The 26,823-nt window shown below is 36.0% G+C and overlaps 1 protein-coding gene across 7 annotated transcripts in view; it reads left to right on the forward strand.

Annotated features, from left to right (window-relative positions):
- LOC135195549 (protein Fe65 homolog) overlaps positions 1 to 20,585 on the forward strand; it is a 1,282,053-nt gene extending 1,261,468 nt beyond the window's left edge. For 6 of the 7 annotated variants that reach the window (XM_064221808.1, XM_064221807.1, XM_064221806.1 and 3 more), the window contains 13 exons: positions 267 to 428; positions 2,410 to 2,566; positions 4,591 to 4,744; positions 7,319 to 7,443; positions 8,170 to 8,276; positions 9,292 to 9,496; positions 9,987 to 10,114; positions 12,233 to 12,399; positions 12,585 to 12,677; positions 12,900 to 13,096; positions 13,398 to 13,577; positions 15,330 to 15,491; positions 17,070 to 20,585. In XM_064221808.1, coding sequence (XP_064077878.1) covers positions 267 to 428; positions 2,410 to 2,566; positions 4,591 to 4,744; positions 7,319 to 7,443; positions 8,170 to 8,276; positions 9,292 to 9,496; positions 9,987 to 10,114; positions 12,233 to 12,399; positions 12,585 to 12,677; positions 12,900 to 13,096; positions 13,398 to 13,577; positions 15,330 to 15,470 — 1,816 coding nt within the window. In that variant the 3' untranslated portion in view covers positions 15,471 to 15,491; positions 17,070 to 20,585. The remainder of the gene's footprint in view (positions 1 to 266; positions 429 to 2,409; positions 2,567 to 4,590; positions 4,745 to 7,318; positions 7,444 to 8,169; positions 8,277 to 9,291; positions 9,497 to 9,986; positions 10,115 to 12,232; positions 12,400 to 12,584; positions 12,678 to 12,899; positions 13,097 to 13,397; positions 13,578 to 15,329; positions 15,492 to 17,069) is intronic. The other variant, XM_064221811.1, reaches the window with a different exon arrangement.
- The last annotated feature ends 6,238 nt before the right edge of the window (positions 20,586 to 26,823 follow it).

Consider the following 26,823-nt stretch of genomic DNA (forward strand, 5'->3'; position numbering starts at 1 on the left):
ATCTGTTTGAGTGAGACAGAGCGAGTGTATGAGTGTAGGTGTGTGTGTGTTAGAGAGAGAGAGAGAGAGAGTGTGTGTGTGTGTGTGTATGAGTATAAGTGTAGGTGTGTGTGTGCATGTGTGTGTGTATGAGAGAGAGAGAGAGAGAGAGAGAGAGAGTCATTTGTGTACGTGAGAGCGATACCAAACATAAAGACGCCATCTCTTCAGCTGACCCAAGGCGACCTCTCTTACCTCTCTTCTTCTCCTCCTCCTCCCCCCCGCAGCCTGTTGGACAATGAGGGCATAATGGGTCGGAAGCAAGGCCTGAGTTACAACACCATTAACCAGCCTGACCTCATAGAACACGTGACCCAGCGCAACAACCTGCAACAACAGACAAACAACCAGATAGTCTCCAACAACCACGAGAACCTACATGATAGGGAGTGAGTCACGTGACACGAGTTTTTTTTTTTTTTTTTTTTTTAGGGAGAGGTCTTTTTTTCTCTTTTTGAGCACGTGACACGATCAAGTATTCATTAAAGTGTTGTTTTATTACCCTTTTTTTTTTTTTGCTTTTGTCTTTTTCCATGCCAGCTTGCATCCGTGTGTTTTTTGTTTTTTTTTCTTTTTGCTTCCTGTCACTAACTTCATGTGATTTGTATATATGGAAGTTTTTTTCCAGTCTCGGTTTTTTTATTTTTATTTTTACAGTGACGCCTTCATTTATTAATTATTTTCTATAACAGTAAGTCTCCAGTTGCATTTATTTTAGCATGGTTTAATTTTGAGTTTTTTTTTTTTTTATTTTCTTTTTTTCTTTTGTTTCTTTCTGTCAGTAATGTCTTTGATTTGTAAATAAAGAAGATTTTTTTCCTCAGTCACTGGCTATTTTTTTTTTTTTTTTTTTTTTTTTTGTTTTTTTTTTTTTTTTTTTTTTTTTACACTGACACCATTATTTATTAATTATTTTTTTATAACAGCAAATCTCCGATTGCATTTTTTTAGCATAGTTTTATTTTGAGTTTATTAGAGTTTTTTTTTTCTTTCCACATCGCCTGTGCTTCCTGTGCGTATTTTTATTACGTTTTTTTATTGCTTTTTATCTAACGTTTTTGATTTGTAAATACGGAAGATTTTTTCTTCTCAGTCACTGGCTTTTTTTTTTTTTTTTTTTTTTTTTTTGCAGTGACCCATTTATTATTTTTTTTTTTTGAGCAAGTGTTCGGTTTAAGCTTTTCCTTCTGTAGCATGTTTTTTATATTTAAGAAATCACTTTTGGTTTACTGGGTTTTTATTCTAAGTCAGTCAATTCTCGACTGGTTGCTTAGTATAGTTTTTTTCTCCAAAGTGGCAAGCTTTCCTTGTCGAAAACTTGGCGCTTTTTTTTTTTTTTTTTTTTTGGTGGATCAGTAACTGGAGTGTTTTTTTTTATTGCAGTGTTTTATAATTGCTTATCTCATGCATGGCTTATAGTCAAACCGGCATTTGGTTTGGTTGAATCCAAAACTTTTTTTTTTTTTTTCGGTTGAAAACCGAAACAAAATGGTTTGGGTATTTTAGTGAAATCTTATTCCAATTTGGAGTGATCATTTTTATATAACTTTTTTTTTTCAATTTATTCTCCTAATGGTTTTTTTTTCAAAAGCATTCTAATACACAATTGGATTAAAATTTGAGTGTAATCATTCTAGTTTTTATCTGAAGAATCTTTTATTAAATCGTGCATGGCTTCCATTAGTTTTAGTGTTACCTTTTTATTAAAATATAATTTTAATTTTATTTAATTTTACGTCTTGGTTTCATGTGTGTGTATATATTTATATATTATATTAATATAATTATATATATATATATATATATATATATATATATACATTTTATATGTATAATTTTGCATGTGCATTTAATGTTTAATGTTTTCCTTTCCCTAATATTCAAATTAACTTGAAACAGTAATATCACTGTATTCAGCGAAGTGTCAACAATGCTATTGTATGTAAGCACCACTACCTAATGTATTTCTGTATCACAAGTGCATGCATATGTACACAGAAAAAAAGTGTGTTTATGCATAGATGTTCATTTATTTACACGTTAACAACTAGTCACTTGTATATCTGCATGCGTTATTGTATGCATGTATACTCATATAAATATTATCCAGACGTATTCGTTTTTTTATTTGATGAAAATTTAAATCTACATGTACGTATTTTTTCCTGAGGCATTTTTTAACATTTTTATTGTAAAATAAAATCTTAACCTATGTATGAATTTTTAAAATATATCAGCTTTATTTATATGAAATATAAATAAATGCCTGCGTATGTATCTGGGCCATATCGAACGTACCCAACTCTTCCCTTTAGGCACCAATAACCATACCTATATATGCCCTTCTAATCTTCCTTCCCCTCATTCCAGGAGCGATGACAAACGTATGGTGACCCCCGAAGGAGGGGAAGGTGGAGGGGATTCTGGAGTGGTGACAGACGGGGGATCAACATCCTCCTCAAATTCGTCCCAACAGGGGCGACATTCACCTACTCACATTCCGCATATGACAGCTGAGCATACGCAGGTACGTAGTAGTACTAACTTCTAAGTCGTTCCCGCGCTGGCTCGCTAGTGCTTGCGCGCTGGCTCTTGTCAAGGGCGGAGTTAGTATATATAATAATAACAATAAAGTGTATGTTCGTGGATGTATGTTTGTTTGTTTCCATGATTAATTGAATGTCATTGAAAACAAGGGGGAAGGGGTAGATATAAGGAGGTACGTAGTACGAAGTCGTTCCCGCGCTGGCACGCTAGAGCTTGAGCGCCAATTCATGTCATAGACGGAGATATAATCTATAATGATAACAATAAAGTGTATGGTCGTGTATGTATGTTTGTTTGTATATTTGTTTGTTTCCATGATTAATTGAGTGTCATTGAAATCAAGGGGGAAGGGATAGATATAGCAGAGTCGTTCCCGCTCTGGCTCGCTCAAGCTTGCGCGCTAGCTCATGTCATGGACGGAGATAATTATATTAATAACAATAAAGCGTATGTTTGTGTATCTATGTTTGTTTGTGTATTTGTTTGTTTCAATGATTAATTGAATGTCATTGAAAACAAGGGGGAAAGGATAGGTATAAGTAGGGTACGTAGTACTAAGTCGTTCCCGTGCTGGCTCGCTCGAGCTTGAGCGCTAACTCATGTCATAGACGGAGATATAATATATTAATAACAATAAAGTGTATGTTCGTGTACGTATGTTTGTTTGAGTATTTGTTTGTTTCCATGGTTAATTGAATGTCAGAGAAAACAAGGGGGAAGGAGTAGAGAGAAGCAGGTACGTAGTACTAAGTCGTTCCCGCGCATCATCATCATTATCATTATACTGATATTGCAGCATATTATATTTTAATATCTTATTATTCCAAAACAAAGTAATTTTATTGTTTAGTAATAGCATTGTATCACTGTATGTTAGATATTCATTTTTACATAAAACTGAGTAATGCCAATAGCTATATTTGGTCGTTTCATAAGTTTCTTAATGCTAAATAGCTAGATATCTCTCTCTCTCTCTCTCTCTCTCTCTCTCTCTCTCTCTCTCTCTCTCTCTCTCTCCTCTCTCTCTCATTGTACTAAAGTTTTTGCTTGCTTTTGAATTTTGATAACTCGCTTAATTGTCAAATAATTGGCTAAATCATTTTTTAACTGATTTTGTTAGCATTTCAACAACTTTTTATTATAATCTTGTTATAGCCGTTTTGTGAGAATTTTATAATAGTTATTTTCATAGTTCTACAGGTAAAATAACTTTTTTCCATAGTTACCAATTACTGTGGTTTAGTGATGCCTGATTACTAATATTGAATTATTTTAAATTGAAACATATATAATGATGTAGTAAAGCCTTGTATATAATTATTTAAAGCCGTGTATCATGATGTAAAACCATGTATGATGATATAACTTGTAAAATTCCAATTCTGTATCATGAGATGTTATGTCAGGTATGTGTTAAAATCATTCTGAAAACAAGCTGGTCGCCATATCTGATAAAAATATATATATAAAGATTATCTGTTTAGAGTGTAGTATATTGCAACTGACACGCATGCGTAATTGCCCTTAACGGAATGCTGCATAAGAATCTTTTCTGTAGAGTTAAATGAGGCTGCCACGCGAATATATCGTTTATTGATATAATCTTACTAAATAAAAATATAGAAATGGGCGTGTATGATGCACGAGAGATGAGATAGTCTGAGAAATTTACCGAGATGGTGAGGAATTTATTTTATTTTGATTAATTTTTGACGTTCAACCATGAGAATATAGACTAAACATATCTATGGTACTAAACATGGTGGAAGCTCCGCGGGACGCCGTCAATAACATCAAGCAAGATCAAAGCAAAACTGTAAACAAAAGACTGCGAAATTTCCTATATCTCGGTAACTTTCTCGAATTATCTTATCTGTACTGCATTATATACACCATTTTCTACATTCCCCAGTGGAGGAATTGCATTAATAATCGAAATTTCCGTGCGTGCGGCTGTCTCTTTGTCATTCACCGAACTGTACTAATTATCTCGTCTATTCGCAGGACCTTTACGCTCTGCCTGTCAAACGACCACCAACGCAGACTGGATCGCAGCATTCGACCCCAACGCACCAGCCTTCACAGCAGAACAACCAGGAGGAGAAGTCCGATCCTGCCTCAGAAGACGCCCTTCCTGCCGGCTGGGAAAAACACGAGGGTATGCAAGAGTGGCGTTTGGCTACCTCTTACCATGGGTTGAAGAGAAAGATCTTGGTGCATCTGTGATAACTGTGTATTATCTAGGTTTCTGGAGAGTTACAGCAGGGTATATTACTCTAGTAATGCTGAGTTGGGTTACAGAAAGAAATAGTACCTCTTGGTGCTTCTGTAATAACTGTGTTGTATAGAGCACTGAATAGTTACAGAAGGAAATTATACTCCAGTAACGCTGGGTTGGGTTACAGAAAGAAATAGCAGCTCTTGGTGCTTCTGTAGTAACTTTTGTATTAACTAGAGCTCTGAATAGTTACAGAAGGAAATTGTACGAAAGTAATACTGGCTGGGTTACAGAAAGAAATAGCACATTTTGGTGCTTCTGTAATAACTTTGTATTATCTAGAGCTCTGAATAGTTACAGAAGGAATTTGTACTGTAGTAATGCTGGGTTGGGTTACAGAAAGAAATAGTACCTTTTGGTGCTTCGCTTCTGTAATAACTGTATTGCATAGAGCTCTGAATAGTCACAGAAGGAAATTGTACTCTAGTAATACTGGCTGGGTTGCAGAAAGAATAGCACATTTTGGTGCTTCTGTAATAACTTTGTATTATCTAGAGCTCTGAATAGTTACGGAAGGAATTTGTACTCTAATAACGCTAGGTTGGGTTACAGATAGAAATAGCTGTTCTTGGTGCTTCTGTAGTAACTTTTGTATTACCTAGAGCTCTGAATAGTTACAGAAGGAAATTATACTTTAGTAATGGTAGGTTATGTTACAGATAGAAAGAGCTGTTCTTGGTGCTTCTGTAGTAACTTTTGTATTACCTAGATCTCTGAATAGTTACAGAAGGAAATTATACTTTAGTAACGCTAGGTTGGGTTACAGCTAGAAATAGCTGTTCTTGGTGCTTCTGTAGTAACTTTTGTATTACCTAGAGCTCTGAATAGTTACAGAAGGAAATTATACTCTAGTAACGCTAGGTTGGGTTACAGATAGAAATAGCTGTTCTTAGTGCTTCTGTAGTACTTTTGTATTACCTATGAGCCCTGAATAGTTACAAAGAAGGAAATTATCAGAAGGAAATTATACTCTAGTAACGCTAGGTTGGGTTACAGATAGAAATAACTGTTCTTGGTGCTTCTGTAGTAATTTTTGTATTACCTAGAGCTCTGAATAGTTACAGAAGGAAATTATACTCTAGTAACGCTAGGTTGGGTTACAGCTATAAATAGCTGTTCTTGGTGCTTCTGTAGTAACTTTTGTATTACCTAAAGCTCTGAATAGTTACAGAAGGAAATTATACTTTAGTAATGCTAGGTTGGGTTACAGATAGAAATAGCTGTTCTTGGTGCTTCTGTAGTAACTTTTGTATTACCTAGAGCTCTGAATAGTTACAGAAGGAAATTATACTCTAGTAACGCTAGGTTGGGTTACAGATAGAAATAGCTGTTCTTGGTGCTTCTGTAGTAACTTGTATTACCTAGAGCTCTGAATAGTTACAGAAGTAAATTATACTCTAGTAACGCTAGGTTGTGTTACAGATAGAAATAGCTGTTCTTGGTGCTTCTGTAGTAACCTTTGTATTACCTAGGGCTGTGAATAATTACAGAAGGAAATTATACTCTAGTAATGCTAGGTTGGGTTACAGATAGAAATAGCTGTTCTTGGTGCTTCTGTAGTAACTTTTGTATTACTTAGAGCTCTGAATAGTTACAAAAGGAAATTATACTCTAGTAATGCTGGGTTGAGTTACAGAAAGAAATAGTATACCTCTTGGTGCTTCTCTAGTAATTTTGTATTATCTGGAGCTCTGAATACTTACAGAAGGAAATTGTATTTCAGTAATGCTGGGTTGGGTTACAGAAAGAAATAGGACAACTTGACAGATTCGTACGAATAATTATAGGTTCATGTTGTCAAATTTAACCACGAGTCTGTTCATGATTCTTTAATATATACTCATCATGAGGTTCCATGTCTTCAATGACCAGTTAGTTGCAGATTTCATAAAAAATAAAATAAAAAATATGTCCACACTTTGAGGACTCAAAAATATGCCCACGGTGTAAGGTTATTGACCAAACTTGTAACGAACAAATTGGTAAAAAAAATATATACATAAAATAAAACAAAAACAGTTAGCAATTTATCAATTTTGTTACAAAAGAACTGCGGCAAATCCCGGTGGTCTTGGGCAAATCCCTTTCATGAGAAAAGCGGAAACAGCCACACATACACATTTCATGTCTTCGTGGTAGAAGCGTAATAGTATACTAAGTTCTGCACTAATTTTTTTTATTTTAGTTTCAAGTTCAATACGTAATGGATTGTTTGAAGAAAGAATGGAAGATTTAATAATTAATCATTGCCCCATTAGTATCCAGAAAGGTTTCTAAGAAAAGCACAATATTTATAAAGTAGTTCAGAGACATTTTCTTCATAGTGTAACAGTGAGCTTACTAGTGTACTTCTTAATCAAGCATTCAAGGCATCCACCTTACATTTTAGCACTATAACCACAAGCTATCTTCACTGGACCTTCAAGACTCACAAATTTCCTCCCTTTCCCACAGATAACGATGGCCCATACTACTGGCACATCAAGAGCGGCACTATCACTCGGACGCCTCCTGAACCATCAGACACTGTCAGCGCAGCTCCTCTGAGAGCAGAGAGAAGGACCAAGGAAGCTGATCAGGTAGGTCAAACAGTTTTCCTTGGAATTTAAGCGCCTCAGTGGCGTGGTTGGTCTGGTATTAGCATCCCACCTCGGTGGTCGCGGGTTCAATTCTCTGCCACTCCATTGAGGAGTGAGAGATGTGTATTTCTGGTGATAGAAGTTCTCTCTCGATGTGGTTCGGAAGTCACGTAAAGCCGTTGGTCCCATTGCTGAATAACCACTGGTTCCATGCAACATACAAGCACCATACAAACAAACAAATTTTACTCATATTACTTATTTTTCTTCAGTCAGACTGCTCCAGCAGCCAAAGAATGAACTTAGCAGTGATTGATGTCATGTTTTTCTGGAGTCCACTCAATGCAGTAGTAGAATTTGAGAAAATATATTGTTTATTGTAACAGGGCATGTATCATTGAATGCACTCACTCCATTATATATCTGTTTTTTATGGAGGGTTCTTTGATATCTAGTCTTTTTACAAATATAATTCTGTATGTATATTCACTCCTCCTCAAGGGAAAGCTTATTAGGGACTTATTTAAGTGCTATTTAAGTGAAGTAGCATTTTGTAATGAAAAGTACAGGACAGTATTAGTTATTTGATTGTCAAGTGAATCAGGGCAGTTACACGTTTAATTTACTTTTATTTTAGTTTATTTCAGGTAATGCTGCTTTGAATATGTACTACAGTATTCTTAGGCTTTTTATTTTTAACGCCTTGTACTTTTATATTTATGACAGTCAAGCGGCAACATAGCTGGAACGGTGACACGCAGCAACACATCCTCAGCCCTTTCTGAGTTGTCAGATTCACGCCCTAGGACTGCTGCTGTTGACAATGCTTATAAGTGAGTATGGAGTTATAAGATGTCACTTCTTTCCATTAATTAAGGTTTTTATTTTGTTTAATAGAGAGGGTTTTCTCATCGTTCCGATCTACGGCATAAGTGAAAATAGGCAAATGCAAAGTTAATTGTGGCAGTTTGTCATATGTCATACATGGGAATTTTTTTTTGTACTACTACGTATCATGATTTGTAAGATTTTGCAGTTAGTGGCCGTTTTCATTTCAAAAGAGATCATGTGCAGAATATGCAATGCATATTAATGTTTGGTCTTGTACAAGTACTGCACAGAATCTGAAAATGGTTCTACAAGCTTCTCAGTTTGTCAAGTAGAATTCAGAGTCGTGTTCTCATGAGCTTGAAGGTTAAGCTCACACAGTACAGTAGTAGAGTGATTAAGCTCTAAAACATACTTAAGAAACTTCATTTAAAAAACTGAAATTCTGTTTTGTGAGCTAATTTATTGGCATAGAAAACCAAGAAAATTTTAAGATCTCACTGCCTTTATGAAAATAGTACAGTAGTATGACAATTTAAGCCAAGAAAAATTCAGTCAGTTTTCCCAGTGACTATGTATGAATTAACAATGCAATCTTTGGCATACAAAACCTAGGAAAAATTTCACTTACTGCATAAATATAGTCTTTGGTTGATCTTTTGGTAGGGTACCATTTTGTATATGATCATTATGTATGGCAGTAACCACAGTTTTATGATATTCTTGTTTTTCCCTTTGTCTTATAAGAACAGCAATAAGTCTTAAACCTATTGTCTATACTACTATTATTGTTTTGGACACATGACATTTAATATTTCCAAAATTCCTGATGTAAGTGATTCTTATTTATGTATGAAAATTATAAGAAACAAAATGAGTTTTAGTATGTACATTTTAATAAAAGTTCGTCAAGTACTTAGTCAGGGTTCATATAAGTTGATGTTGGGTATTATACTGGGCAGTACGTACAGTAATGACTAGGAAATATTCATGAAAATCTAATGTGCGCCTCTTAAACAGACGACGTAGCTACCCAGCACGGAGTGACATAACAGAAGGAAGCGGTGGACGCCCCATTCGTTTTGCTGTCCGTTCCCTCGGCTGGGTTGAGATTGCAGAGGAAGATCTTACACCAGAAAGGTCCTCCAAGGCAGTGAACCGATGTATTGTGGACCTGTCTGTTGGTAGAAGAGATGTACTGGATGTAGTAGGATGCTGGGGAGATGTAAGTCTTTGTTGGTGAAATGAACTTTATTGCATTCTGTGTAATATGAAAGTACAGTAGCTTCTGACATTGATTCATACACTCTGGCCTTCCTGAGTGGCTGGCATGAGAAGGATTTTTTATGTCATACAAAGTTTAGTGTAGAATGATACACTATAATCATGAGAAAAAACAACTGTTTTCCAAGTACTGGATAGTTGTTTTTTTTCAGCATCATTTATCTTTCGAGTAATAGATTGCTCAGGTGATTATTACCATAATTTCAATCCCTCTTTTTGCATTGGTTTGTATTTATTCTTCTTTCAAAGCCAAGAGATGCCTATTATTAATGTTATATAAATAAATAGTTTAACTAGATCACTGAGTTAACATTCTTAATTCTCATAGGATTGGCCCAAAGTATTTAATCTTGATGAAAGTATTTGATCCTATTTAAACTAATGTTACAATTCCTTGAAAATTTAATAACTGTATAAACTGATATTTCCAGGGAAAAGATCTGTTTATGGACTTGGATGAAGGCTCCTTGAAGCTAGTTGACCCTGAAAATTTGACTGTACTAAACACCCAACCCATACACACAATTCGTGTCTGGGGTGTGGGACGTGACAACGGCAGGTAATTAGAACAGTTTTCTTATAATGTTGACATATTGATGTCCTAAATTAGAAAATTGTACGAATTATTCAGCTATAAAAAGTGTATTCATATTAATGCTATGGTTGAGGTTATGAGATGAATTTTGAAAAATGCATACTGCAGAGGATTATTTTTGTTGTACTTTCAAAATAATATAAAGTGTTATTTCCCCTTAATAAATTCGTCTGTTTTCAAGTTTGAATGATAAAATTATTGTTTGGTTAAACCTGCCTTTAAAAATAAAAGGAGGCAAATTGTTAAAAAATAGTTTTTGCCATCGTTTATATATTTAGAAAAGTATTAAAAAGTTTCAATAATTGCTATAAAACACATTTTTAGTATCAATCGTTAAACCAGAGTTTAATTTTAGTTACTAAAATGGAGTACCACATAAATCATAAAAAGAACTCCATTGATATGAAAATTGATACATGACTGCAATTCTATGGAGGAATTATTTGTGCAGAATTGATTATGTATTCTGCTTCATACATTAATAAAGAAATCAATCATTCGTTTATTCAGTTGTCCAAATTGACATCAGAATATTGACTCAGATTCTGGATAAAATTAACATTAAGGAATGTAATGGCTACCTTTATATGTATAATTGCAGTTCATTTTATGCATTATCTGGGTATCTCTTGTAATTGTGTGGTGATGTTTTAGAATTATTAAACGTGAATATAAAAATTGCTGCTTATTTTTGGCGTACTTGCTTGATGGTCCACTGGTACTATGTTGCTTTTAATTAATGAGCTGGGCTTTAGATATAAAAGTTTTACTCGGTAGCAATTGAATTAAAAGTTTCATTATCATTAAATTTTTAAAGGTTCTATAACAGGAGAGGTTGGTTTGAATATTTCAAGGGATGAAATATAAAATCCCATGCATTATATGTTTGTTCAGCTTTAGATTTCCAGGTCAATTTTACTATGTACAGTATAACTTAAGCCATTGACTTACACATTATTCATTTTTCTTCTTGACTGTGCTGCCGGGACTTCATGCTTTACAGGGAGAGGTAATGGTCTTGCAACCCTATTGACCATGCAGTTTCATTCTTTGCATGATATCAGTTACATTTGGCCATGCATTCTTATTTTCTTGCCAATTGGTATAAAACAAGAGTTCACTTTTTGATGTGTGATGGGTTTGCTTAATTATATAAATCAAATCTGTGGAGTTTCACACTCTAAGTGTATTCAGTATGGTTTTCTGTGATCATAAGAATACTTTACTTACTTTACTTGATGTTACTAAAATGCACTTAGCCCATTAGCATGTCTATATTGTTTTGAATTACTGCTTTGCACATTTTTAACAAGAGAAACTTTCTGAATGAATATTGACTATTCTGTGCTAGATTGTAGAAGGGAGCTGTAAAATGGCTCGTCCATTTAATCTCATAGGCTCCTCATTCTTAGATAGACAGTTCTTTAATATCTGGTTTTTACCCTTACAATTCTGCCTTATATTTATCAGTTATTTTCATCACTGCATGGGAAGCATTACCTGGCTATACTGATTTAAAGTACTGTAATTATTTTTGTATTGAATATTTTTTTAATATCATATGTTAAATTGAAAGTTTAGCTATAGGTTTTGTAGAATGGCTTACAAACCCTAATCAGTTTCATGATCCTTTGTGCATGGTTGCCATGTTTTGCCTGTTTTGTTTTATTAATGTGTGGTTTGTATTTTGTAAGTACAGAAGAATTTCAAATAATCTTTGGACTGTTATTTAAACAGTCATGCAGATGGAATTTTATTGATGATGCAGTGTATAAAAGATGATACATACTTTTGTTTATGGCATTCTCAGTGAAGGGCAGCAGGAATGTCCATATAATGAGCGTAGCAGTTTTTCATGATCTGATCAGTTCGAATAATAACCAGGTATCCTGTAACTGGGTATCCTGTAGCAGCCAGTATACAGTAATTCAGGGATGGATTTGAGAGGAAGAAATGTTGTGTAAAGTACAGTGCAGTACACCATAAAAATGGTCTTCAAAGAATGATTCTAAAAAAATAGTGTTCGTAGAACAATTTGAAACTACTCTTGCTCAGCTAAAATAACCATTCTGTATTTTGCAGGGACTTCGCTTACGTAGCAAGGGACCGGGCATCAAGAAAACACATGTGCCATGTTTTCCGATGTGACACCCCAGCTCGTACAATTGCAAATACCTTACGAGATATTTGTAAGAAAATAATGATAGAGCGTTCTCTCCAACAGAATATGAACAAGCCTCTGGACACATGTAAGTGGAGGACAGTAAAGCTTTGTACTGAATTCATTTTTATTGTTGTATTGTTATCAGTACAGTAATAATGTGTATGTATTTTTATTACTATAATTTTGATGTTGGCAAAGGTATTGTATGAGTAAGTTCTACTGAAATTTAATCAGTAAAGTATAATGCATTATGCAAATTATTTATTGCAGGTGTAAGTAGTGGTGGTTCTGGCAGACTAACAAGACCAACTAATCTTCCCACGGAACACCGTAGACTTCATCGACATTCGCAAATCATTCCACGTATGTACATGCACTGCAATTGAAACATTCAGGCTTCAAGCTACTTAAATCCAACTATGACACTTTCCTGGATATTTTAATGTGATTGTCTTTTTAAAAAATCTACCTGCTTGAAATTTTACTACAACTTTACATCTTTGTCTTGAAAGTTATATTGAAATAATTTAAGACAGTCGCTCCATGTAAGCGGAATCTGATCTTACTGCATATCTACACTTACAGCCCAGTCTTTCCCAACCCCGATGGAGGAGCCAAAGAAAGTGATGAGAGTCCAGTACATTGGGTTATTGCAAGTAGAGAGACCCTCTGGCATGGAGGTCCTAAATAGTGCAATAGACAGAGTCATAGAAAATAACCCTAAGCCCTGGAAAAATGTAGCTGTGGCTATTGCACCATCCACAATCACCATCACAAATATTGTAAGTTTTTAAATGTCATTTAGTGTTTTTTAACACATTGTTATTGTAAGGCGTTGCCATAATTATTGAATGTTTTTGTTGCTATTTTATAAACCGAAAAGGTTCTGGTAAACAAGCGTAAGTTTATGTATGAGCTCAGTATTGTGCATTAGATACCTGTACTTCAGTCCTCTGTTTAAAGTTTTCAGTTGATATTGAAAAAATGAACTGTCATAAAGTGTGTGGAAATCTTTTAAGAAAAACCTGTATAGGAAAGTATCCCCATAGAGCTGTTTAACTAATACATACACATCTTTTTCAGGATGATGGTAAACAATTAGCAGAATGCAGAGTTCGTTTCCTGTCCTTCTTGGGCATAGGCCGTGATGTCAAACACTGCGCCTTTATCATGCACACTGCTCAAGACCAGTTCATATCCTACATATTCCACTGCGAACCCTCAAGTGGAGCTTTGTGCAAGACTATTGAAGCTGCTTGCAAGGTAATTAACTCTTTTGTCTTGGTATTTTGGTTACTGAGAACTGAATAGTAAAAAAAATAGGCAGTCCCCAGGTTACGACGGGTTTGGCTTATGATGTTCCGAGGTTAAGGCGCTTTTCAATTATATTCATCAGAAATTATTTCCAAGATTACAATGCCTACAATGCTCATCTGGCAGAAGAAATATGACACCAAAAAATGCAAAATAATCAATATTTGAAGGTTTTTTTTTAATGAAAAATGCAATAAGAATGCAGTTTACATAGTTTAGAATGCACCCAAAGCATTAAAAGTAAGGTTTTCTTAGGATTTTCACAATGTTCCGGCTTACAACGATTTTCAGCTTACGACGCGTCTCAAGAACGGAACCTCAGTCGTAACCCGGGGACTGCCTGTATATTATTTTTCAGTCTTGCTTTTCAAATACATACGTATTATGTATGAAGGTTCTGTATATGTATTTCTGTGGGTTATATTGAGAAGTAGGAGTAAAGCATTATACCTGAGTCCTTCTCCTATAATATTGAAAAATAGTCAAATGAGACCTCTGTGTCACACTTAGTTTTTCAGGGTTTTCAGTTGATTTACAGGTTTTGTTCTGAAATGAGAGTAGAAAATTAAACAAATTAAGTCAAAGAAGTTAGATAACCACTTGAGAAGGGCCTGTTTGAATAGACGGAAAGTAGAAGGCAGAAGTAATGCAGCCAAAGGGAAGCAAAGAACCTTAAATAAATACCATCTGCAGTGTGTTGCAGTACTCCCCCTAGAAGAACCTGTTCTTACAGTCTTCATTCATTTAAGAGAAGAGTCTGTCACATCCTTCAGAGTAAAATCACTACTCTTTATTTTCCTTCACCCTTCATTTTTTTGTTGCCATCGGCCCTAGAATAGATTTGGGTGTTGGGATGGGATGCCATTCTTGTGTACCTGTGATCCTAGAAAGAAGAAAAAACTGTTCAGGTAAGTTTTGTTTTTTACATATGTAACATGAATGAGAATGTGTTGTACATTCCTGTTTTGTTCATGCAGGTTCAGAACTGATGTATTCTAAGATCATATTAGTTTTTAGTATGTATACTGTTTATGATTATCTTGTTGCATTGTTGGACTAAGGTTATATTTAATATTTCTGTGCCCATGATGAATGGAAAAAGAGAAATTAGAAAAATAGCATTTAGATGCATTTCTTATCAGCACAAAGTTTGGCACATGGAATCCTTGATTGCCAGGAATGGATGAAAAGTGAAATATAGAAAGCAATGTAGCTGTTGGCTGAAGAGATGCTGCGTAGAACCTTTGGGCCAGACAAGACAATTAATTCGAGTGGTATCTTTTGGAAAAACTGTACACATTTATATAATGTTGCTTTACCATAAAGTATTGTCTGAAAAAATAATAAAATAATGCTTCTGAGAAAGTTTGCACCCTTCCTTTAACAAAAAAATTTGGAAAATGTATGATATAGCACTTATAAATTAGAACATTAAGTTTCAATGCAGCAAAAATCATTGTATGACATTTGTACACTTCAGTGAGCACTGAGGGTTAACAGTTCACTGTGTGTTGTATTTTATAATGCAAAGATTAACAATTAACAAGATGATTCGAAGGAAGTAGTACTGTGATAACTTGCTCAGACACATAAAATCCCCTTAAGCGCATCATAAGCGACCCCTCATTTATGTTTTATTAAGAGTTTATTGAAGGGTTCACATTGTAAGATTGTCATAAACAATATTACTTCTTTTCCCAGCTGAGATACCAGAAGTGTCTGGATGCACACCCTGGTGTCAGTCGAGGACGAGGAGCAGGTACTCCTCGCAGTATTTCAGCCACATTGCGGTCCGTCTTTGGCTCTATTACAGGACGAAAAGCTCGGTCAGCTGAATCCTGAGATGAGGACTCACCTCTGCAGGTAAAATCGATGTTATAGAAAGTGATATCCAAAGGGTATGATGTAGTGGTCTTATAACTTGAGTATGGTGAACTAGTATTTCTTTGCACGTGGGAAGTCCTGATGTATTGTAGTGTTCTGCACATTTTTTAATAGAAGCCAAATAGAATGAAGAATTTTTTCTCTTGGTTATTCAGTTTTGTGTGCCACAGTTGCTTTATATTTTGTTTATATTGTTTTCAACTTTACTTTTCACCTTAGCTGTACACAAAGAAATCTTATTCTCTTTAGTTTTATATTGTATAGTATAGGTTATTGTAAAGTTTAGCTCTAATTTTCAGTATTTTATGAGCAATGTCAAGAGATTATGATAATGTAAGCCTGTCATATAAATGAATATTCTGTCTTGTCATTTTTTAATTATTTTAGGTATCTTGATTATATGGATTGAAAGACTGTTCTTCAGCTGCCTGAGGATGAGTTATAAAATATGATTTCACTTTTGTTGAAGTGTCCATGAATAATAACAATATAATACATTGTAAATGTTAAAGGATAAATAGTTTGTAGATTATAGAGAAGTATTGTAATCTTTAAGCTCTCCACAACCTTCTCCCTCAAAAGTTATTAAAGAATTATAAAGTAGCTGTAACTAAACAACTAAAGCAAAGCCTCCTAATTTTTTAATGCCCCACCCCCCTTCACTTTGTTACTGTCAGTTTGTAAAAGACAACAAAGTAAAATCATTGCCCTCTTTCCTCGTTCATTTTGTTTACTTTGTTGTTCCAGAGGTGGTTATTTTTTTATCATAGAGAGTGCTGTACAAAATTTTTATAATCTTTATCGTAAATGTTTCATTGACATGAAAGTACAGCCTATATGTATAGTACATATTAAAAATACAATGAGGCTACATGTTTACCAGACAATAGTCATGACATATTTTGTTTGTATGTATATACTTAATGGATAAACACTACCACTGTGTATTATTTTGCTGTTCAACTAGGCTTTCAGACCTATATGAACAAAAAGATGAGAACATTGTATATGTAAAAGCATTGGTGAACCAAGTTCTTTATAATGTGTGCGTATTTTATGATGAAGTGAACTTAATCCATGAACTGTGTGAGCAACTTGCCATGTATTTTAGGTTGTTCTTCTTCAGCTTATGTAGGATAAAGGTAGCACTTGAGTATTCCAGGCCAATTAGGTATCCCATAGATAATCTACTGTTTGTTGGTTGTGCTTCCTTTTAATGCTTGTTTTGGAAAGTGTTTTATGTATATAGATAATACTCAACGCAGTATTGTCAGACAGGGTTAAGCTTGTTAAAATATGACAGATTTTATTGTATTTATTTATATCTGTGCATGTCATTATTTTAATAGAGTAGATAACTAGCATGGATTACTCAGGGTTTTGATGATACTACTGTAATTGTAAACCTAAGAATAAATTCCTTGCATGAATGTCTGTAACATCTAAAGAGAGGAATAGTAGAGATATGTGAAATATGTATCAGGAAGTTTGAATTAAAAGCTGCCACCATAACATGTAACTAACAATGTATGTACTAACTTGCAACTAACACTGCAGGACTTCTGGGCCCTACCTGCAGAGCGTGAGGTCATTCCGCACCGTCACCTGACCAGTCCTGGAGGTGGTGCTATTTCCCCCTCCATGTCAGGGTGTCCCTATTCCTCACGACAGGTGCAGGCACTGGTCTCTCCTACATGTGATTCCCCTACTTCATTCAATAGTCTCCACCGATCCCCAACTACTCCAGCTCTCTCAACACAAGCACCACTTACACCTGCCACACCTATGTCTCCTATGGATGCTCTACGCCGACTCCAGTTTCCAGCAGAGCTGTCTCCATCAAAAGAAGAAGAAAAGGAAGAGATGGAGGGAGATGTTATTGTGGAAGCTGGGGTTGGTTTAGATGAGGATGATGAGGTAGAGGAGGAGGAGCAGGAGGAGATGGAGGAGGAGCAGGAGGAAGGGGTAGAGGAGAATGATAATGGTGACCTGGAAAGTTTAGGAGGTACTTTGCGGAATGAATGAGGCCAGTAGCTGTTTTCATACTTTTGGAAGGAAGTGCCATTCTATCTCCTTGTATAACAAAAAACTAATCTTGTCCTATTTGATTTGGCATATGAAAAGGCTTGCATGAGGATTGCAACATCCATTTCTTTTGAAAGGAAATAGCAGCTTAAAGTCCACTTAGTCTCACAATGTGAAAGACTCATTTAGATTGTGAGACAAGTGACATTAACCTGCATTTTCTCTGAGGTAGCTCCAAATACTCTTTCATGCAGCTGCATACATATTTATAATTAACCTATCATGGCATCTTGAATTACCTGTATTCATTATTGATCCATATGTCAGCCTCCCCAATGCTGGTACTTAATCACCTTTATAACCTCTCAATTCTGGTCTAGTCACCCTTCACTTTCCTGCAGACTGACATCTGTTGTGTCATAAGTGATATATTGATGTGACTGGAAAGATTAATACAGTAATATACTATTGTACACATGTAGAAAATTAAGGAGAATGAAGAGGCAGTGATGGAGTTCCTTCCAAGGAACTCCAGGCCCATGTAATGTGAACGTGTGGTTTGTTGTAAGCGCGTATGTTTTGGTGTACGCACGGTCAGCAGGGCCCAGAATGGCTGGTTGTGTGTAGACTTGACTTATGTCACAAATTCTCTGCACGTACTCACAGATGTTGAGTTTGTATATGTAAGAATATCATAAATACCTATTTGTATACTCTCATTCTGGTATGTTAAATAGCAACATCCGGGTGGGTGTAACAAGAATTCTTTTAAGAAAATTTATAACTGCAGCCTAAGCTTCACAGTTCTCCTGGGGACAAGACCATAAGCAGGGGATTAAGTTGTGCCTCTGCTTGAGTAGAAATTTTGCTAACCACTAACACATTGATGTACATCTGTGAATGTTTCATGTGGCTTAGTGCAACTGTGTCTTTTTCTCTGCTTCTCTCTCATTTCTGTCATGTAAAAATGCTCTATGTCAGATGTTGACTCAACTATGTTGGTTTTAAGCTTATGCCAAACCAGTTATTTTAGCATTTGTTCAGTATTTATTTGTTATAATATTTAAAAGTCCTTGTAACTATAAGATTGCAATTACATATAGTACTGCAAGATGCTAAAACCTTACTTTGTTTGGTAAAGTTAGCTCACAATTGATATAGTAAAGTCATTGTCTATCATATTCCTACTAGAGGTCTTTGCTGAATATGTTTTAGCAAAAAATAAATTTCTTACCTCACTGTCAGCAGTATTTTATTTTTTTAAACTTCTGTGAGACAAGGGATCTTGTCTGCCCTCACCTTTCTTAATTTAAACACTAATCCTCTCCAACAAAATTCATATAGACTACTGTACTTCTAATCTTGTTGACTGTGAATGAATGTCCTCTTGTTACCGCATATAGCCAAGTAACTAGTCGTTAACATATTGTACTTAAGAGATGCAGCTTGACTGGAGAAACTTTACATACTTAGGGAATTTTATCAATGAGCACAAGGAGCTTAGTAGGCTTGCAGTGTCTCTGAGAGTTTGCATGAGTATATGACGAATGGCTGTAAGTAATGTAGTCGAGAGTGGACACCACAGATCGAGAGCGCAAAGGCGTCTCTCGTATCTTGTGAATTGCTTGTAGCACCCCATCTGTAGTATATTACTATATTTCCTTGTGCCCATTGTAAATAATATGTACACAAAGCCTTAGGTGTAAACTAGAACCAGTATATTGATAGTGTTCACTTTGTTCAATCACCTGAGCCTCCTAAAATGACCCATATAGAGGCTGTTACTCATGAAATCGGGATTATTTGATATAGGTTTGTCGTCTCAGTGTACCTTTGTAGTTTCAGTAATACCTTCATTCCTTGTCATGTGTTTGTAATTTTGGATAATGAAGAAAATTTATTGCATTGTATAGAAAATTGTGAAGCCAGATGATTGTGATAAAAAAAAAATGGGTTGAAGTTGTTCCACTGAGAATAACTTGAAGAGCTTAGGTTTGGGTCACTCTAGGAGTATTCCACTCAGCACAGTAACATGTGTTTAGTTTAATTGGCAACCTCTAATCAGTTCTGAATAAAGATTAGTTTATTTTTCATGAAAATATATATATGAATATCAACTATTTGATATTTTTTAAGGTAAAGTACTGTACTATATCTATCTCTTACCCAACATAGCTTAGATGTATGATAGAAGCAGCTGTAGACAAATGCCACCTTATTTTGCATTCCTTCTTGGCAGTTAGATATAAGAATTAGCATTACCTTGAAATATAAAAGATATATTTTGCATCGTCCATATTGTACAATTTTATTTAGTTGTGCGTGTGCCTTTTCATTTTATAGTTACATGTAGCTGAAGATTATTTGTTGCCAATTATGCTAGGGGCAGTTCCATAGTTACCAGCGTCGGTACCATCACCCAGTTTGTAAAATTGTCCTGTATGATAGCTGGTTTGTATTAGGACAATTATAAAATTGTCAGAATGAAGTAAACATTTTGCAGAACCTTCATAGACGAGCTTTTCATTTAAAGTTCAAGAAATCTGTATAAAATAAGGGTAAAAATATATTGATATGAACTACTTTTCTCCAGTATATTTAGCAAGAGTTTCGCATGAGTTCAGAGGATCATACTATACATTCCAAGTGGAATAGTTAGTTATTTTTCATTTAAAGGATTCCAGAATACAATATATAATGAAAGTATATGTTAGGTCCTTCTATCTAGACTATCAAACAGTACTCAAGACAATTCTAATTATCTTCATTTTATTTTATAATTTCGGACTCAAATTCAGAAACCTGTATAATGATACAATGAGTATATATTCCATTTCATTCCCTGCTTCAGTTACATCATGCCTCTGAAATGTAATACTTTATGGGTGAATTTTATGTATTTTTGTATTTAAGTTACATAAATGTATGTACAACTCTTCTGGCAAGTCATGTATTTAAGTGCCTGTATATTTGCATTGCAGGCGCTTACACAAACTTTATCAATGTTGATACCCAAGTGTGAACAAAATACATTATTACATAGAATAATTATGTGTTTTACTCTGTCCTGTACGTAGGGTGAAGGTGGTATGGCTGTCTCGTTACTAGAAGGGTGCTAGAAAACTCATCTTCAAGTTAGTATGGTAATACTACATGTACTAAGTATATGTAACTGATGCACAGTACTATATATATCAAGTTAGGTACTCTACTCGTGGACTTTACTAAAACAGTATCTCGGATAGATTTCTGTAGGATTCTGTTTTAGTTGGTGTTTGAAAGTGCCGTACTAAATACTGTATGAGGATTTTCGCTTACTCAGAGAGTAAGCCTACAAAGTACTTTGTTGTTATGTTCTTGTTAGAGAGGGTAGAAAAGGTTCATGGAAGAGCCTAAAAAGATCTGGAAATGGTGTTTTGCATTGAGTCAAAGATGCAGGAATTTTAGAATATGATATTTATGACTTACTTTTTAGAATGAAAATGTAAAAAATAGTGATGTGCATGCTAAACAGTACTGGAAAATTATTTCTAATAAAATATAGCATTATTTTAATTTCTGTTGATGAAACGGCTCAATTTGACCATAGATTTTAACATTTTTTAATTTATGTTAAAAGCCAGGAATATAATGTTTACAACTTATGCATGAGGGGAAAATCTTCCCACCGTCCCAAGTAAGGTGGAGGTCGGATCATACGTTGTTCATTTTGATTTTATTTAACATACCTTATACTGAATAACACTAGATTTATGGGGTTATTCTATTGATATGAAGTGTTTGAAGATTGCCAGGTAATTACTTATTGAACATATGAGTACATATTCAGATTTTGTAGTCCATAGCTTCATTCAGCTCCGAGTCAAAACTGACTGTCGTTAAGGAAAATGTTTATATTTTATCATGCAATTAGAGTTCACCATTTTGAATGCTATGTTATATACAATACTGTGCAAAGATTTCCATATTGCTTGGCACTGATCTATTAACACAGCATCACTAAAATCAATAAAGACACTTACTAAAGAAACAGTCAGTTTGGTATTAGATTATGTGAGATAGATACCGATGAAAATTTTGTATTTGCATAATATTGCAGAATTCAAGATTACGTACCTCAGCTGACAATACACAATTGTTTACAAATGATGCAACTTATGTCCGAAATGGGAGATTCATATTGATGAAGGTAAGTCACAACAAGAAAAAGTTTCAATGGTTATTTCCTTATGGTGGAGGTATTTTATCAACCTGTTTAAATGCCTGTTTGTATGGGAAAACTAAACAGAGACATACATTATCCATTTTGTACATACAGTTTTCGATGTACGGTGTATTTCCAAGAACTACAGTTCAGCAATTACGTATATTTAAACAACTAACACTCAAGAGCTGCAAACACCTCAGTGGCGTGATCGGTATGGTCTTGGCCTGCCACCTCGTTGGCCACGAGTTCGATTCTCAGGCATTCCACTGAGGGGTCAGAGATGTGTATTTCTGGTGATAGAAGTTCACTCTCGACATGTTCGGAAGTCGTGCAAAGCCGTTGGTCCCGTTGCTGAATAACCTCTGGTTCCAATGTAAAAACACCATACAAACAAACAAACTCAAGAGCTGAAAAAAAAGGTGCCTCAGTTTAGTAATCTAAAATTTACATATCATAAATCACCCAAGGGTATTTATTTATTGTAGACACTGAAAACCCATCTCAAGAGTGTACAAAGTATTTTCTCTAGTGTGGAATAGACTGAGATTAAGTGCTAATACAGTGTAACAGGAAAAAATAATAGTCCATATTTTCCGTGTTACATTGCAACATGCTTGCACTGTAAGTTCCATTCTTGTTATGATCCGGAGGTTGGTAAGTACGTTAGATGACCTGTTTTTGTTTACACCAGGCAAATCATCACAGACTGATGAGCTCTCATATGTTTCAGACCTGTACCGGGGGGGCGGGGGTTGTCATGACACCCCCACCCAAAAAATATCTGTAAATCCATTCTTTCAAATATTACATCTTGTATATACCTATATATGCAATGACATTTATAGAAAAAATGCCCAGTTAGGGAAAAAAGACACTCCCATCCCCTAAAAAAAAAAAAAAAAAAAAAAAAAAAGTCTGGGTACGGGCCTGTGTTTATCATTCTCTGTGCTTCCAGACCAACAGGATGTGTTCATACTTTGTACAAATCTGTTTTACTAAAAATTGTGCATAAAATAGACAAAATGTCTGGAATCATCCTATTTCGTAATTATACTTCAGTATACGTAGAGGGAAATCTTTGGCTCACTGTGTATTTATGTTAGCACTGTCTTGGGTACCCTGCGGTACAGAAGTGCTCCTGTTTACTCAAGTATATAATTAGCTTCATCTCTAAAATTCCAGCCCAGCAGATGAAATCTAAATGTAATTGATGTCAGGATGAGCAGTCTGAATTCGTTCGAAATGGGCACATATTCCTGGCACATAATAAATCCATACTTCTTTTCACTGCAGTATAGCTCAGAATAACTAAAACAGTGGTACTACTTATACAGAGAGGAATGCCATTCTACAGTCTTACAGTAAATCAAATGAAAGGCTCATGGGACTATACCATGACTGTGGCATGATGGCTGATCACTGATGGCTTAGCAGAATGTGTAAAACAGGCCATTCTTTGGTGTGCAAAACATTAAAGGCCGTGAATTTGCAACCAGTCTCATGGTTTAATTATTATGCCAGTTTCTTGAAAATAGGTTGCCATGGCATGATCATGTTAGTTCCTTAATAAAAAAAATAATGTAATATAGCCAAAGACGATATCCAAAGATGGTGCACAACGTAATTACCGTATACCATTTTTAGGAAAAAGGAAATTGTCATATTGAGGAGCATTGTTATAAAAAAAACTTGCAACGATTATTATGATTATGTATATTTTTAATAAATGAATCAATAATAACGAATTTGTGCATAAATTAAAGCAAAGTGTGGGCCCAACCCAAGAAAGAGTAAGGTGCTGAAATCCTATATGTGTTGAACTATGCAGCTAGAACGTTTGTCATCACAACCGACTAGTGAAAATTCAGCCTGCCTTGTACTACTAATTAAAACCGACTCCACACCTCCAATATAGATGTATCCCTTTAGATTCTATTAATTCCTTCTCATACTCTGTAGATGACCACTTGTATAGTGAGTGTGTGTCAAAGCATAAGAGGTGTAATAAGTAAGACGATGAGACGCTCTCGTGGGAATTTAATTGTTGTAACCAAGGTATATAGAATAAGGGATATATACCTTGGTTGTAACGTGTGTAGATAATGCAGACTTCCAGTAAAACTACGACAAAACGTGGAAATATATAGAACCGTAAATTCAGTGAAATGCGAGATAAACTACATCAACGTGGATTTTGATTTTATAGCATTTTTTTTTTTTTTTTTTTTAGGTACAGGAACCTTCAGTGTATCCATTACAAGAAACCCATGCAAATAAGAGAGAGCGAGTTTTGAGAAAACACTGTCAGTAGAACTAATGCTGCTATTTATATCTCTATTGCTGTGTTAATCATATTCCTAAGATAAGTTATCGTAATGCTTTATGCATTTTTTCAATTTGAGAACTTCGTCTTGCTTGATATTTATTGTTACTACTGCAGACAGACAGGTTTAGTTCTTAGGATCGAATTACATTTTTATTAATTTCCATCCAAAAATATGAGTTGGTTATGAACCAAGAAAAGCTTTTCATGGGCAGCAATTTCTTGCAACAATGATGAATCTACCTTCAGCTGTTGACATATACCATAACTATCCCGTTGCGGGGGGAGGTGTTGTTCTCACCAATTAATTCTCTATTAACATACGAACCAACTAAGGAATGCCGTTTAAATTTTTTATAGGTTAAAATGATTTAGTCGGTCTAAAATTCAACTTAATTTTGCACGACAAAACACCTTTGCAGGCAACCTGCCTTTCGTCATCTACCGGAAATCCTATAATATATTATAGGTTAGTATTTTGCCAAAGATTTGGCAGTTTCTTTCGTTTGTGACTGACGGTAACTACCAAGATCTCTCGTTAGACTTCGGTAACTGCGATAGTTATTCATCGACCCTGCATTCTTTCTTGCTATAGTCACAGAAATAATCTAATAATCCTCAAGATAATGTTGATTGTACTAGCAGTTTTTACGATTCATCGCTAAATTTGCCGTGTAGCTGATATTTGCAATACTTAAATTGACTTACCTAAAGAAAGAAAACACGTGTAAATCGACTTGAAGTCTCAAGGTTGACAATATTTTCGCAAGATGAAGATGAAGATGGTCGTCAACGAAGGTAAGATTATAATGTTCTATGGTTACTGTTGGTGACCATTATATGTCTTAAATTTTACAAATAATGGCGACAGTTTTCTTGGCTTTCTCGCTGTGTTCTGACAACATCGTCAAATTATGCATTGTTTCGTTGTTTTAAGTTAAGCTGACATGACCTTTTGCCTCGTGAAGGCTGCCCACTTGTGGTCAATTAAGGTATGAGGTCGATTATAGAAAAGTTTCCTGGTAACAGCGCCCAATGAATTAACGTTGCCTAGTTTACCAAAGTTAGCTACGAAAGAGTAACCTAGACTAACCTGTAGTAATTACGCCCACAAGGATGAATGTACTTCAGAATATACCTATAACTCTGAATGCGTGTCATACTTGCGTCATATACCCCATCGGTGGGAGACTGGCTTTGGGGTGGGGAAAAATTATCATTATTTTTACGAGCAGTCAGGCGCCTTTGGAAATAGGTTATTAAGTAGATTACAGTTTTCTTATCTAAAAGTATTGATTACAAAAACTCACATAAAAGCATTGTAAATCTGTTAATCACAATTTTCTGACAACCTATACTGTTTTTTTCCATCTGTCCATCCTCCTGTGTTTTTGTATGGTAACACTGCGTCCGGGTGTAAGGACAAACGCTTATTCATAATTTTCTCTGTACATAATTCATCATTCGCGTTGTTCTCACGTTCCCCTGAGAAAGCATTCAGCGGGCTTTCCGTCAGTGTATTAAAGCTTATATAACCACATATTGTGTACTTTTATATTTTGTATTTTATGTCTCTCAAGAAACACAAATCGGGTCTCGCCGACCCACACTTTTACTCTCTCGCGGTCGGGGGTGACCACATTTCCGTCCCGCATGCGTGTATATTTATATTTCCCTGGACTGTAATAAAAATCAGTACACTTTCTACCCTGCCTCTTTGTCAACCTCTTACAACTGGTGGGACCTCCCGGTTTGGACGGTGACCCAAGCGGTTTTGCTCAGCCATTAAGGGACTCACTACCGCCGCTCACCTTCAGAGATCTTTAACGGACTCATACGGCGCCTCAGTATAGATCTCTGAAAGCTCCTACCGTGGAAAAAACCAACGCCTCTAACGGACCTAAATACGGCATACCTGCCCAAGGTGTGTTCAGGCGTTTCCTCAAACGGTTTTGGTCCGCCATTCACGACTCTGTCGACCGTTTTTGTGAGAGAGGACAATGGGCGCAAACAGTACCTCGCGGGAAACCTCGCGGGAAACCCGGGCCTCCCCCGCCCCCAGCGACGGGACTCTGACACAGCGGCCGCTCAAGCTGTCAAATTGCCCCCCTTCACAACGGCTGACCGTTTTCCTGGTTCTTCCGAGCCGAAGGGCAATTCCGGATCGCGGGCTCACAAACAAAGTGCTGCAGGCTGACCTCGTCGCAGCGGCTCTCCCGACAGAGGTGCTCGGCCGAATATCTAACTGGCTGACCGGTCGAGCACGAATCGGACTTGTCACGCTCGACGAGATAAAAGAAAGGCTCTTGACAGCCTATTCCGTGCCTATCGCTGAAAGGGCCGCCCGCGCCCTCGACTTAGTCGCGAACCCCATGCGCGGCGCCGACACCCAAGATGCCTGGGACACTGTGATGGGCCTCGTCCGTCTGCCCGAAATAGGCCCCGACGGAAAAAAGGTAGAGATCAGCCTGAGCCGCGAAATATTCCTGCGGCAACTCGAGCCGGACGTCCGAAAGCAGCTGACCGACGCGTACATCCTAGAGGACGACGAACTACTAGAAAAGGCAAAACAAAGAAGCTGACCGTTGTCAAACAATGCCTGCGAAGCTCGCCGCCCCCCCCCACCCCGATCCTCCGTGTGCCTGGCCGCAGAGAGGAAGAAGACGACGTAACGAATCCCAACGCAAGAGATTGGCGCCGTATCCAAGGGAAAGCCCTCCCACACGCAGCGAGGTGAAAATTCCTGGTGCCGCTTC

This window comes from Macrobrachium nipponense, chromosome 16, assembly GCF_015104395.2.
Source record: "Macrobrachium nipponense isolate FS-2020 chromosome 16, ASM1510439v2, whole genome shotgun sequence".
Taxonomy (NCBI): Eukaryota; Metazoa; Arthropoda; class Malacostraca; order Decapoda; family Palaemonidae; genus Macrobrachium; species Macrobrachium nipponense.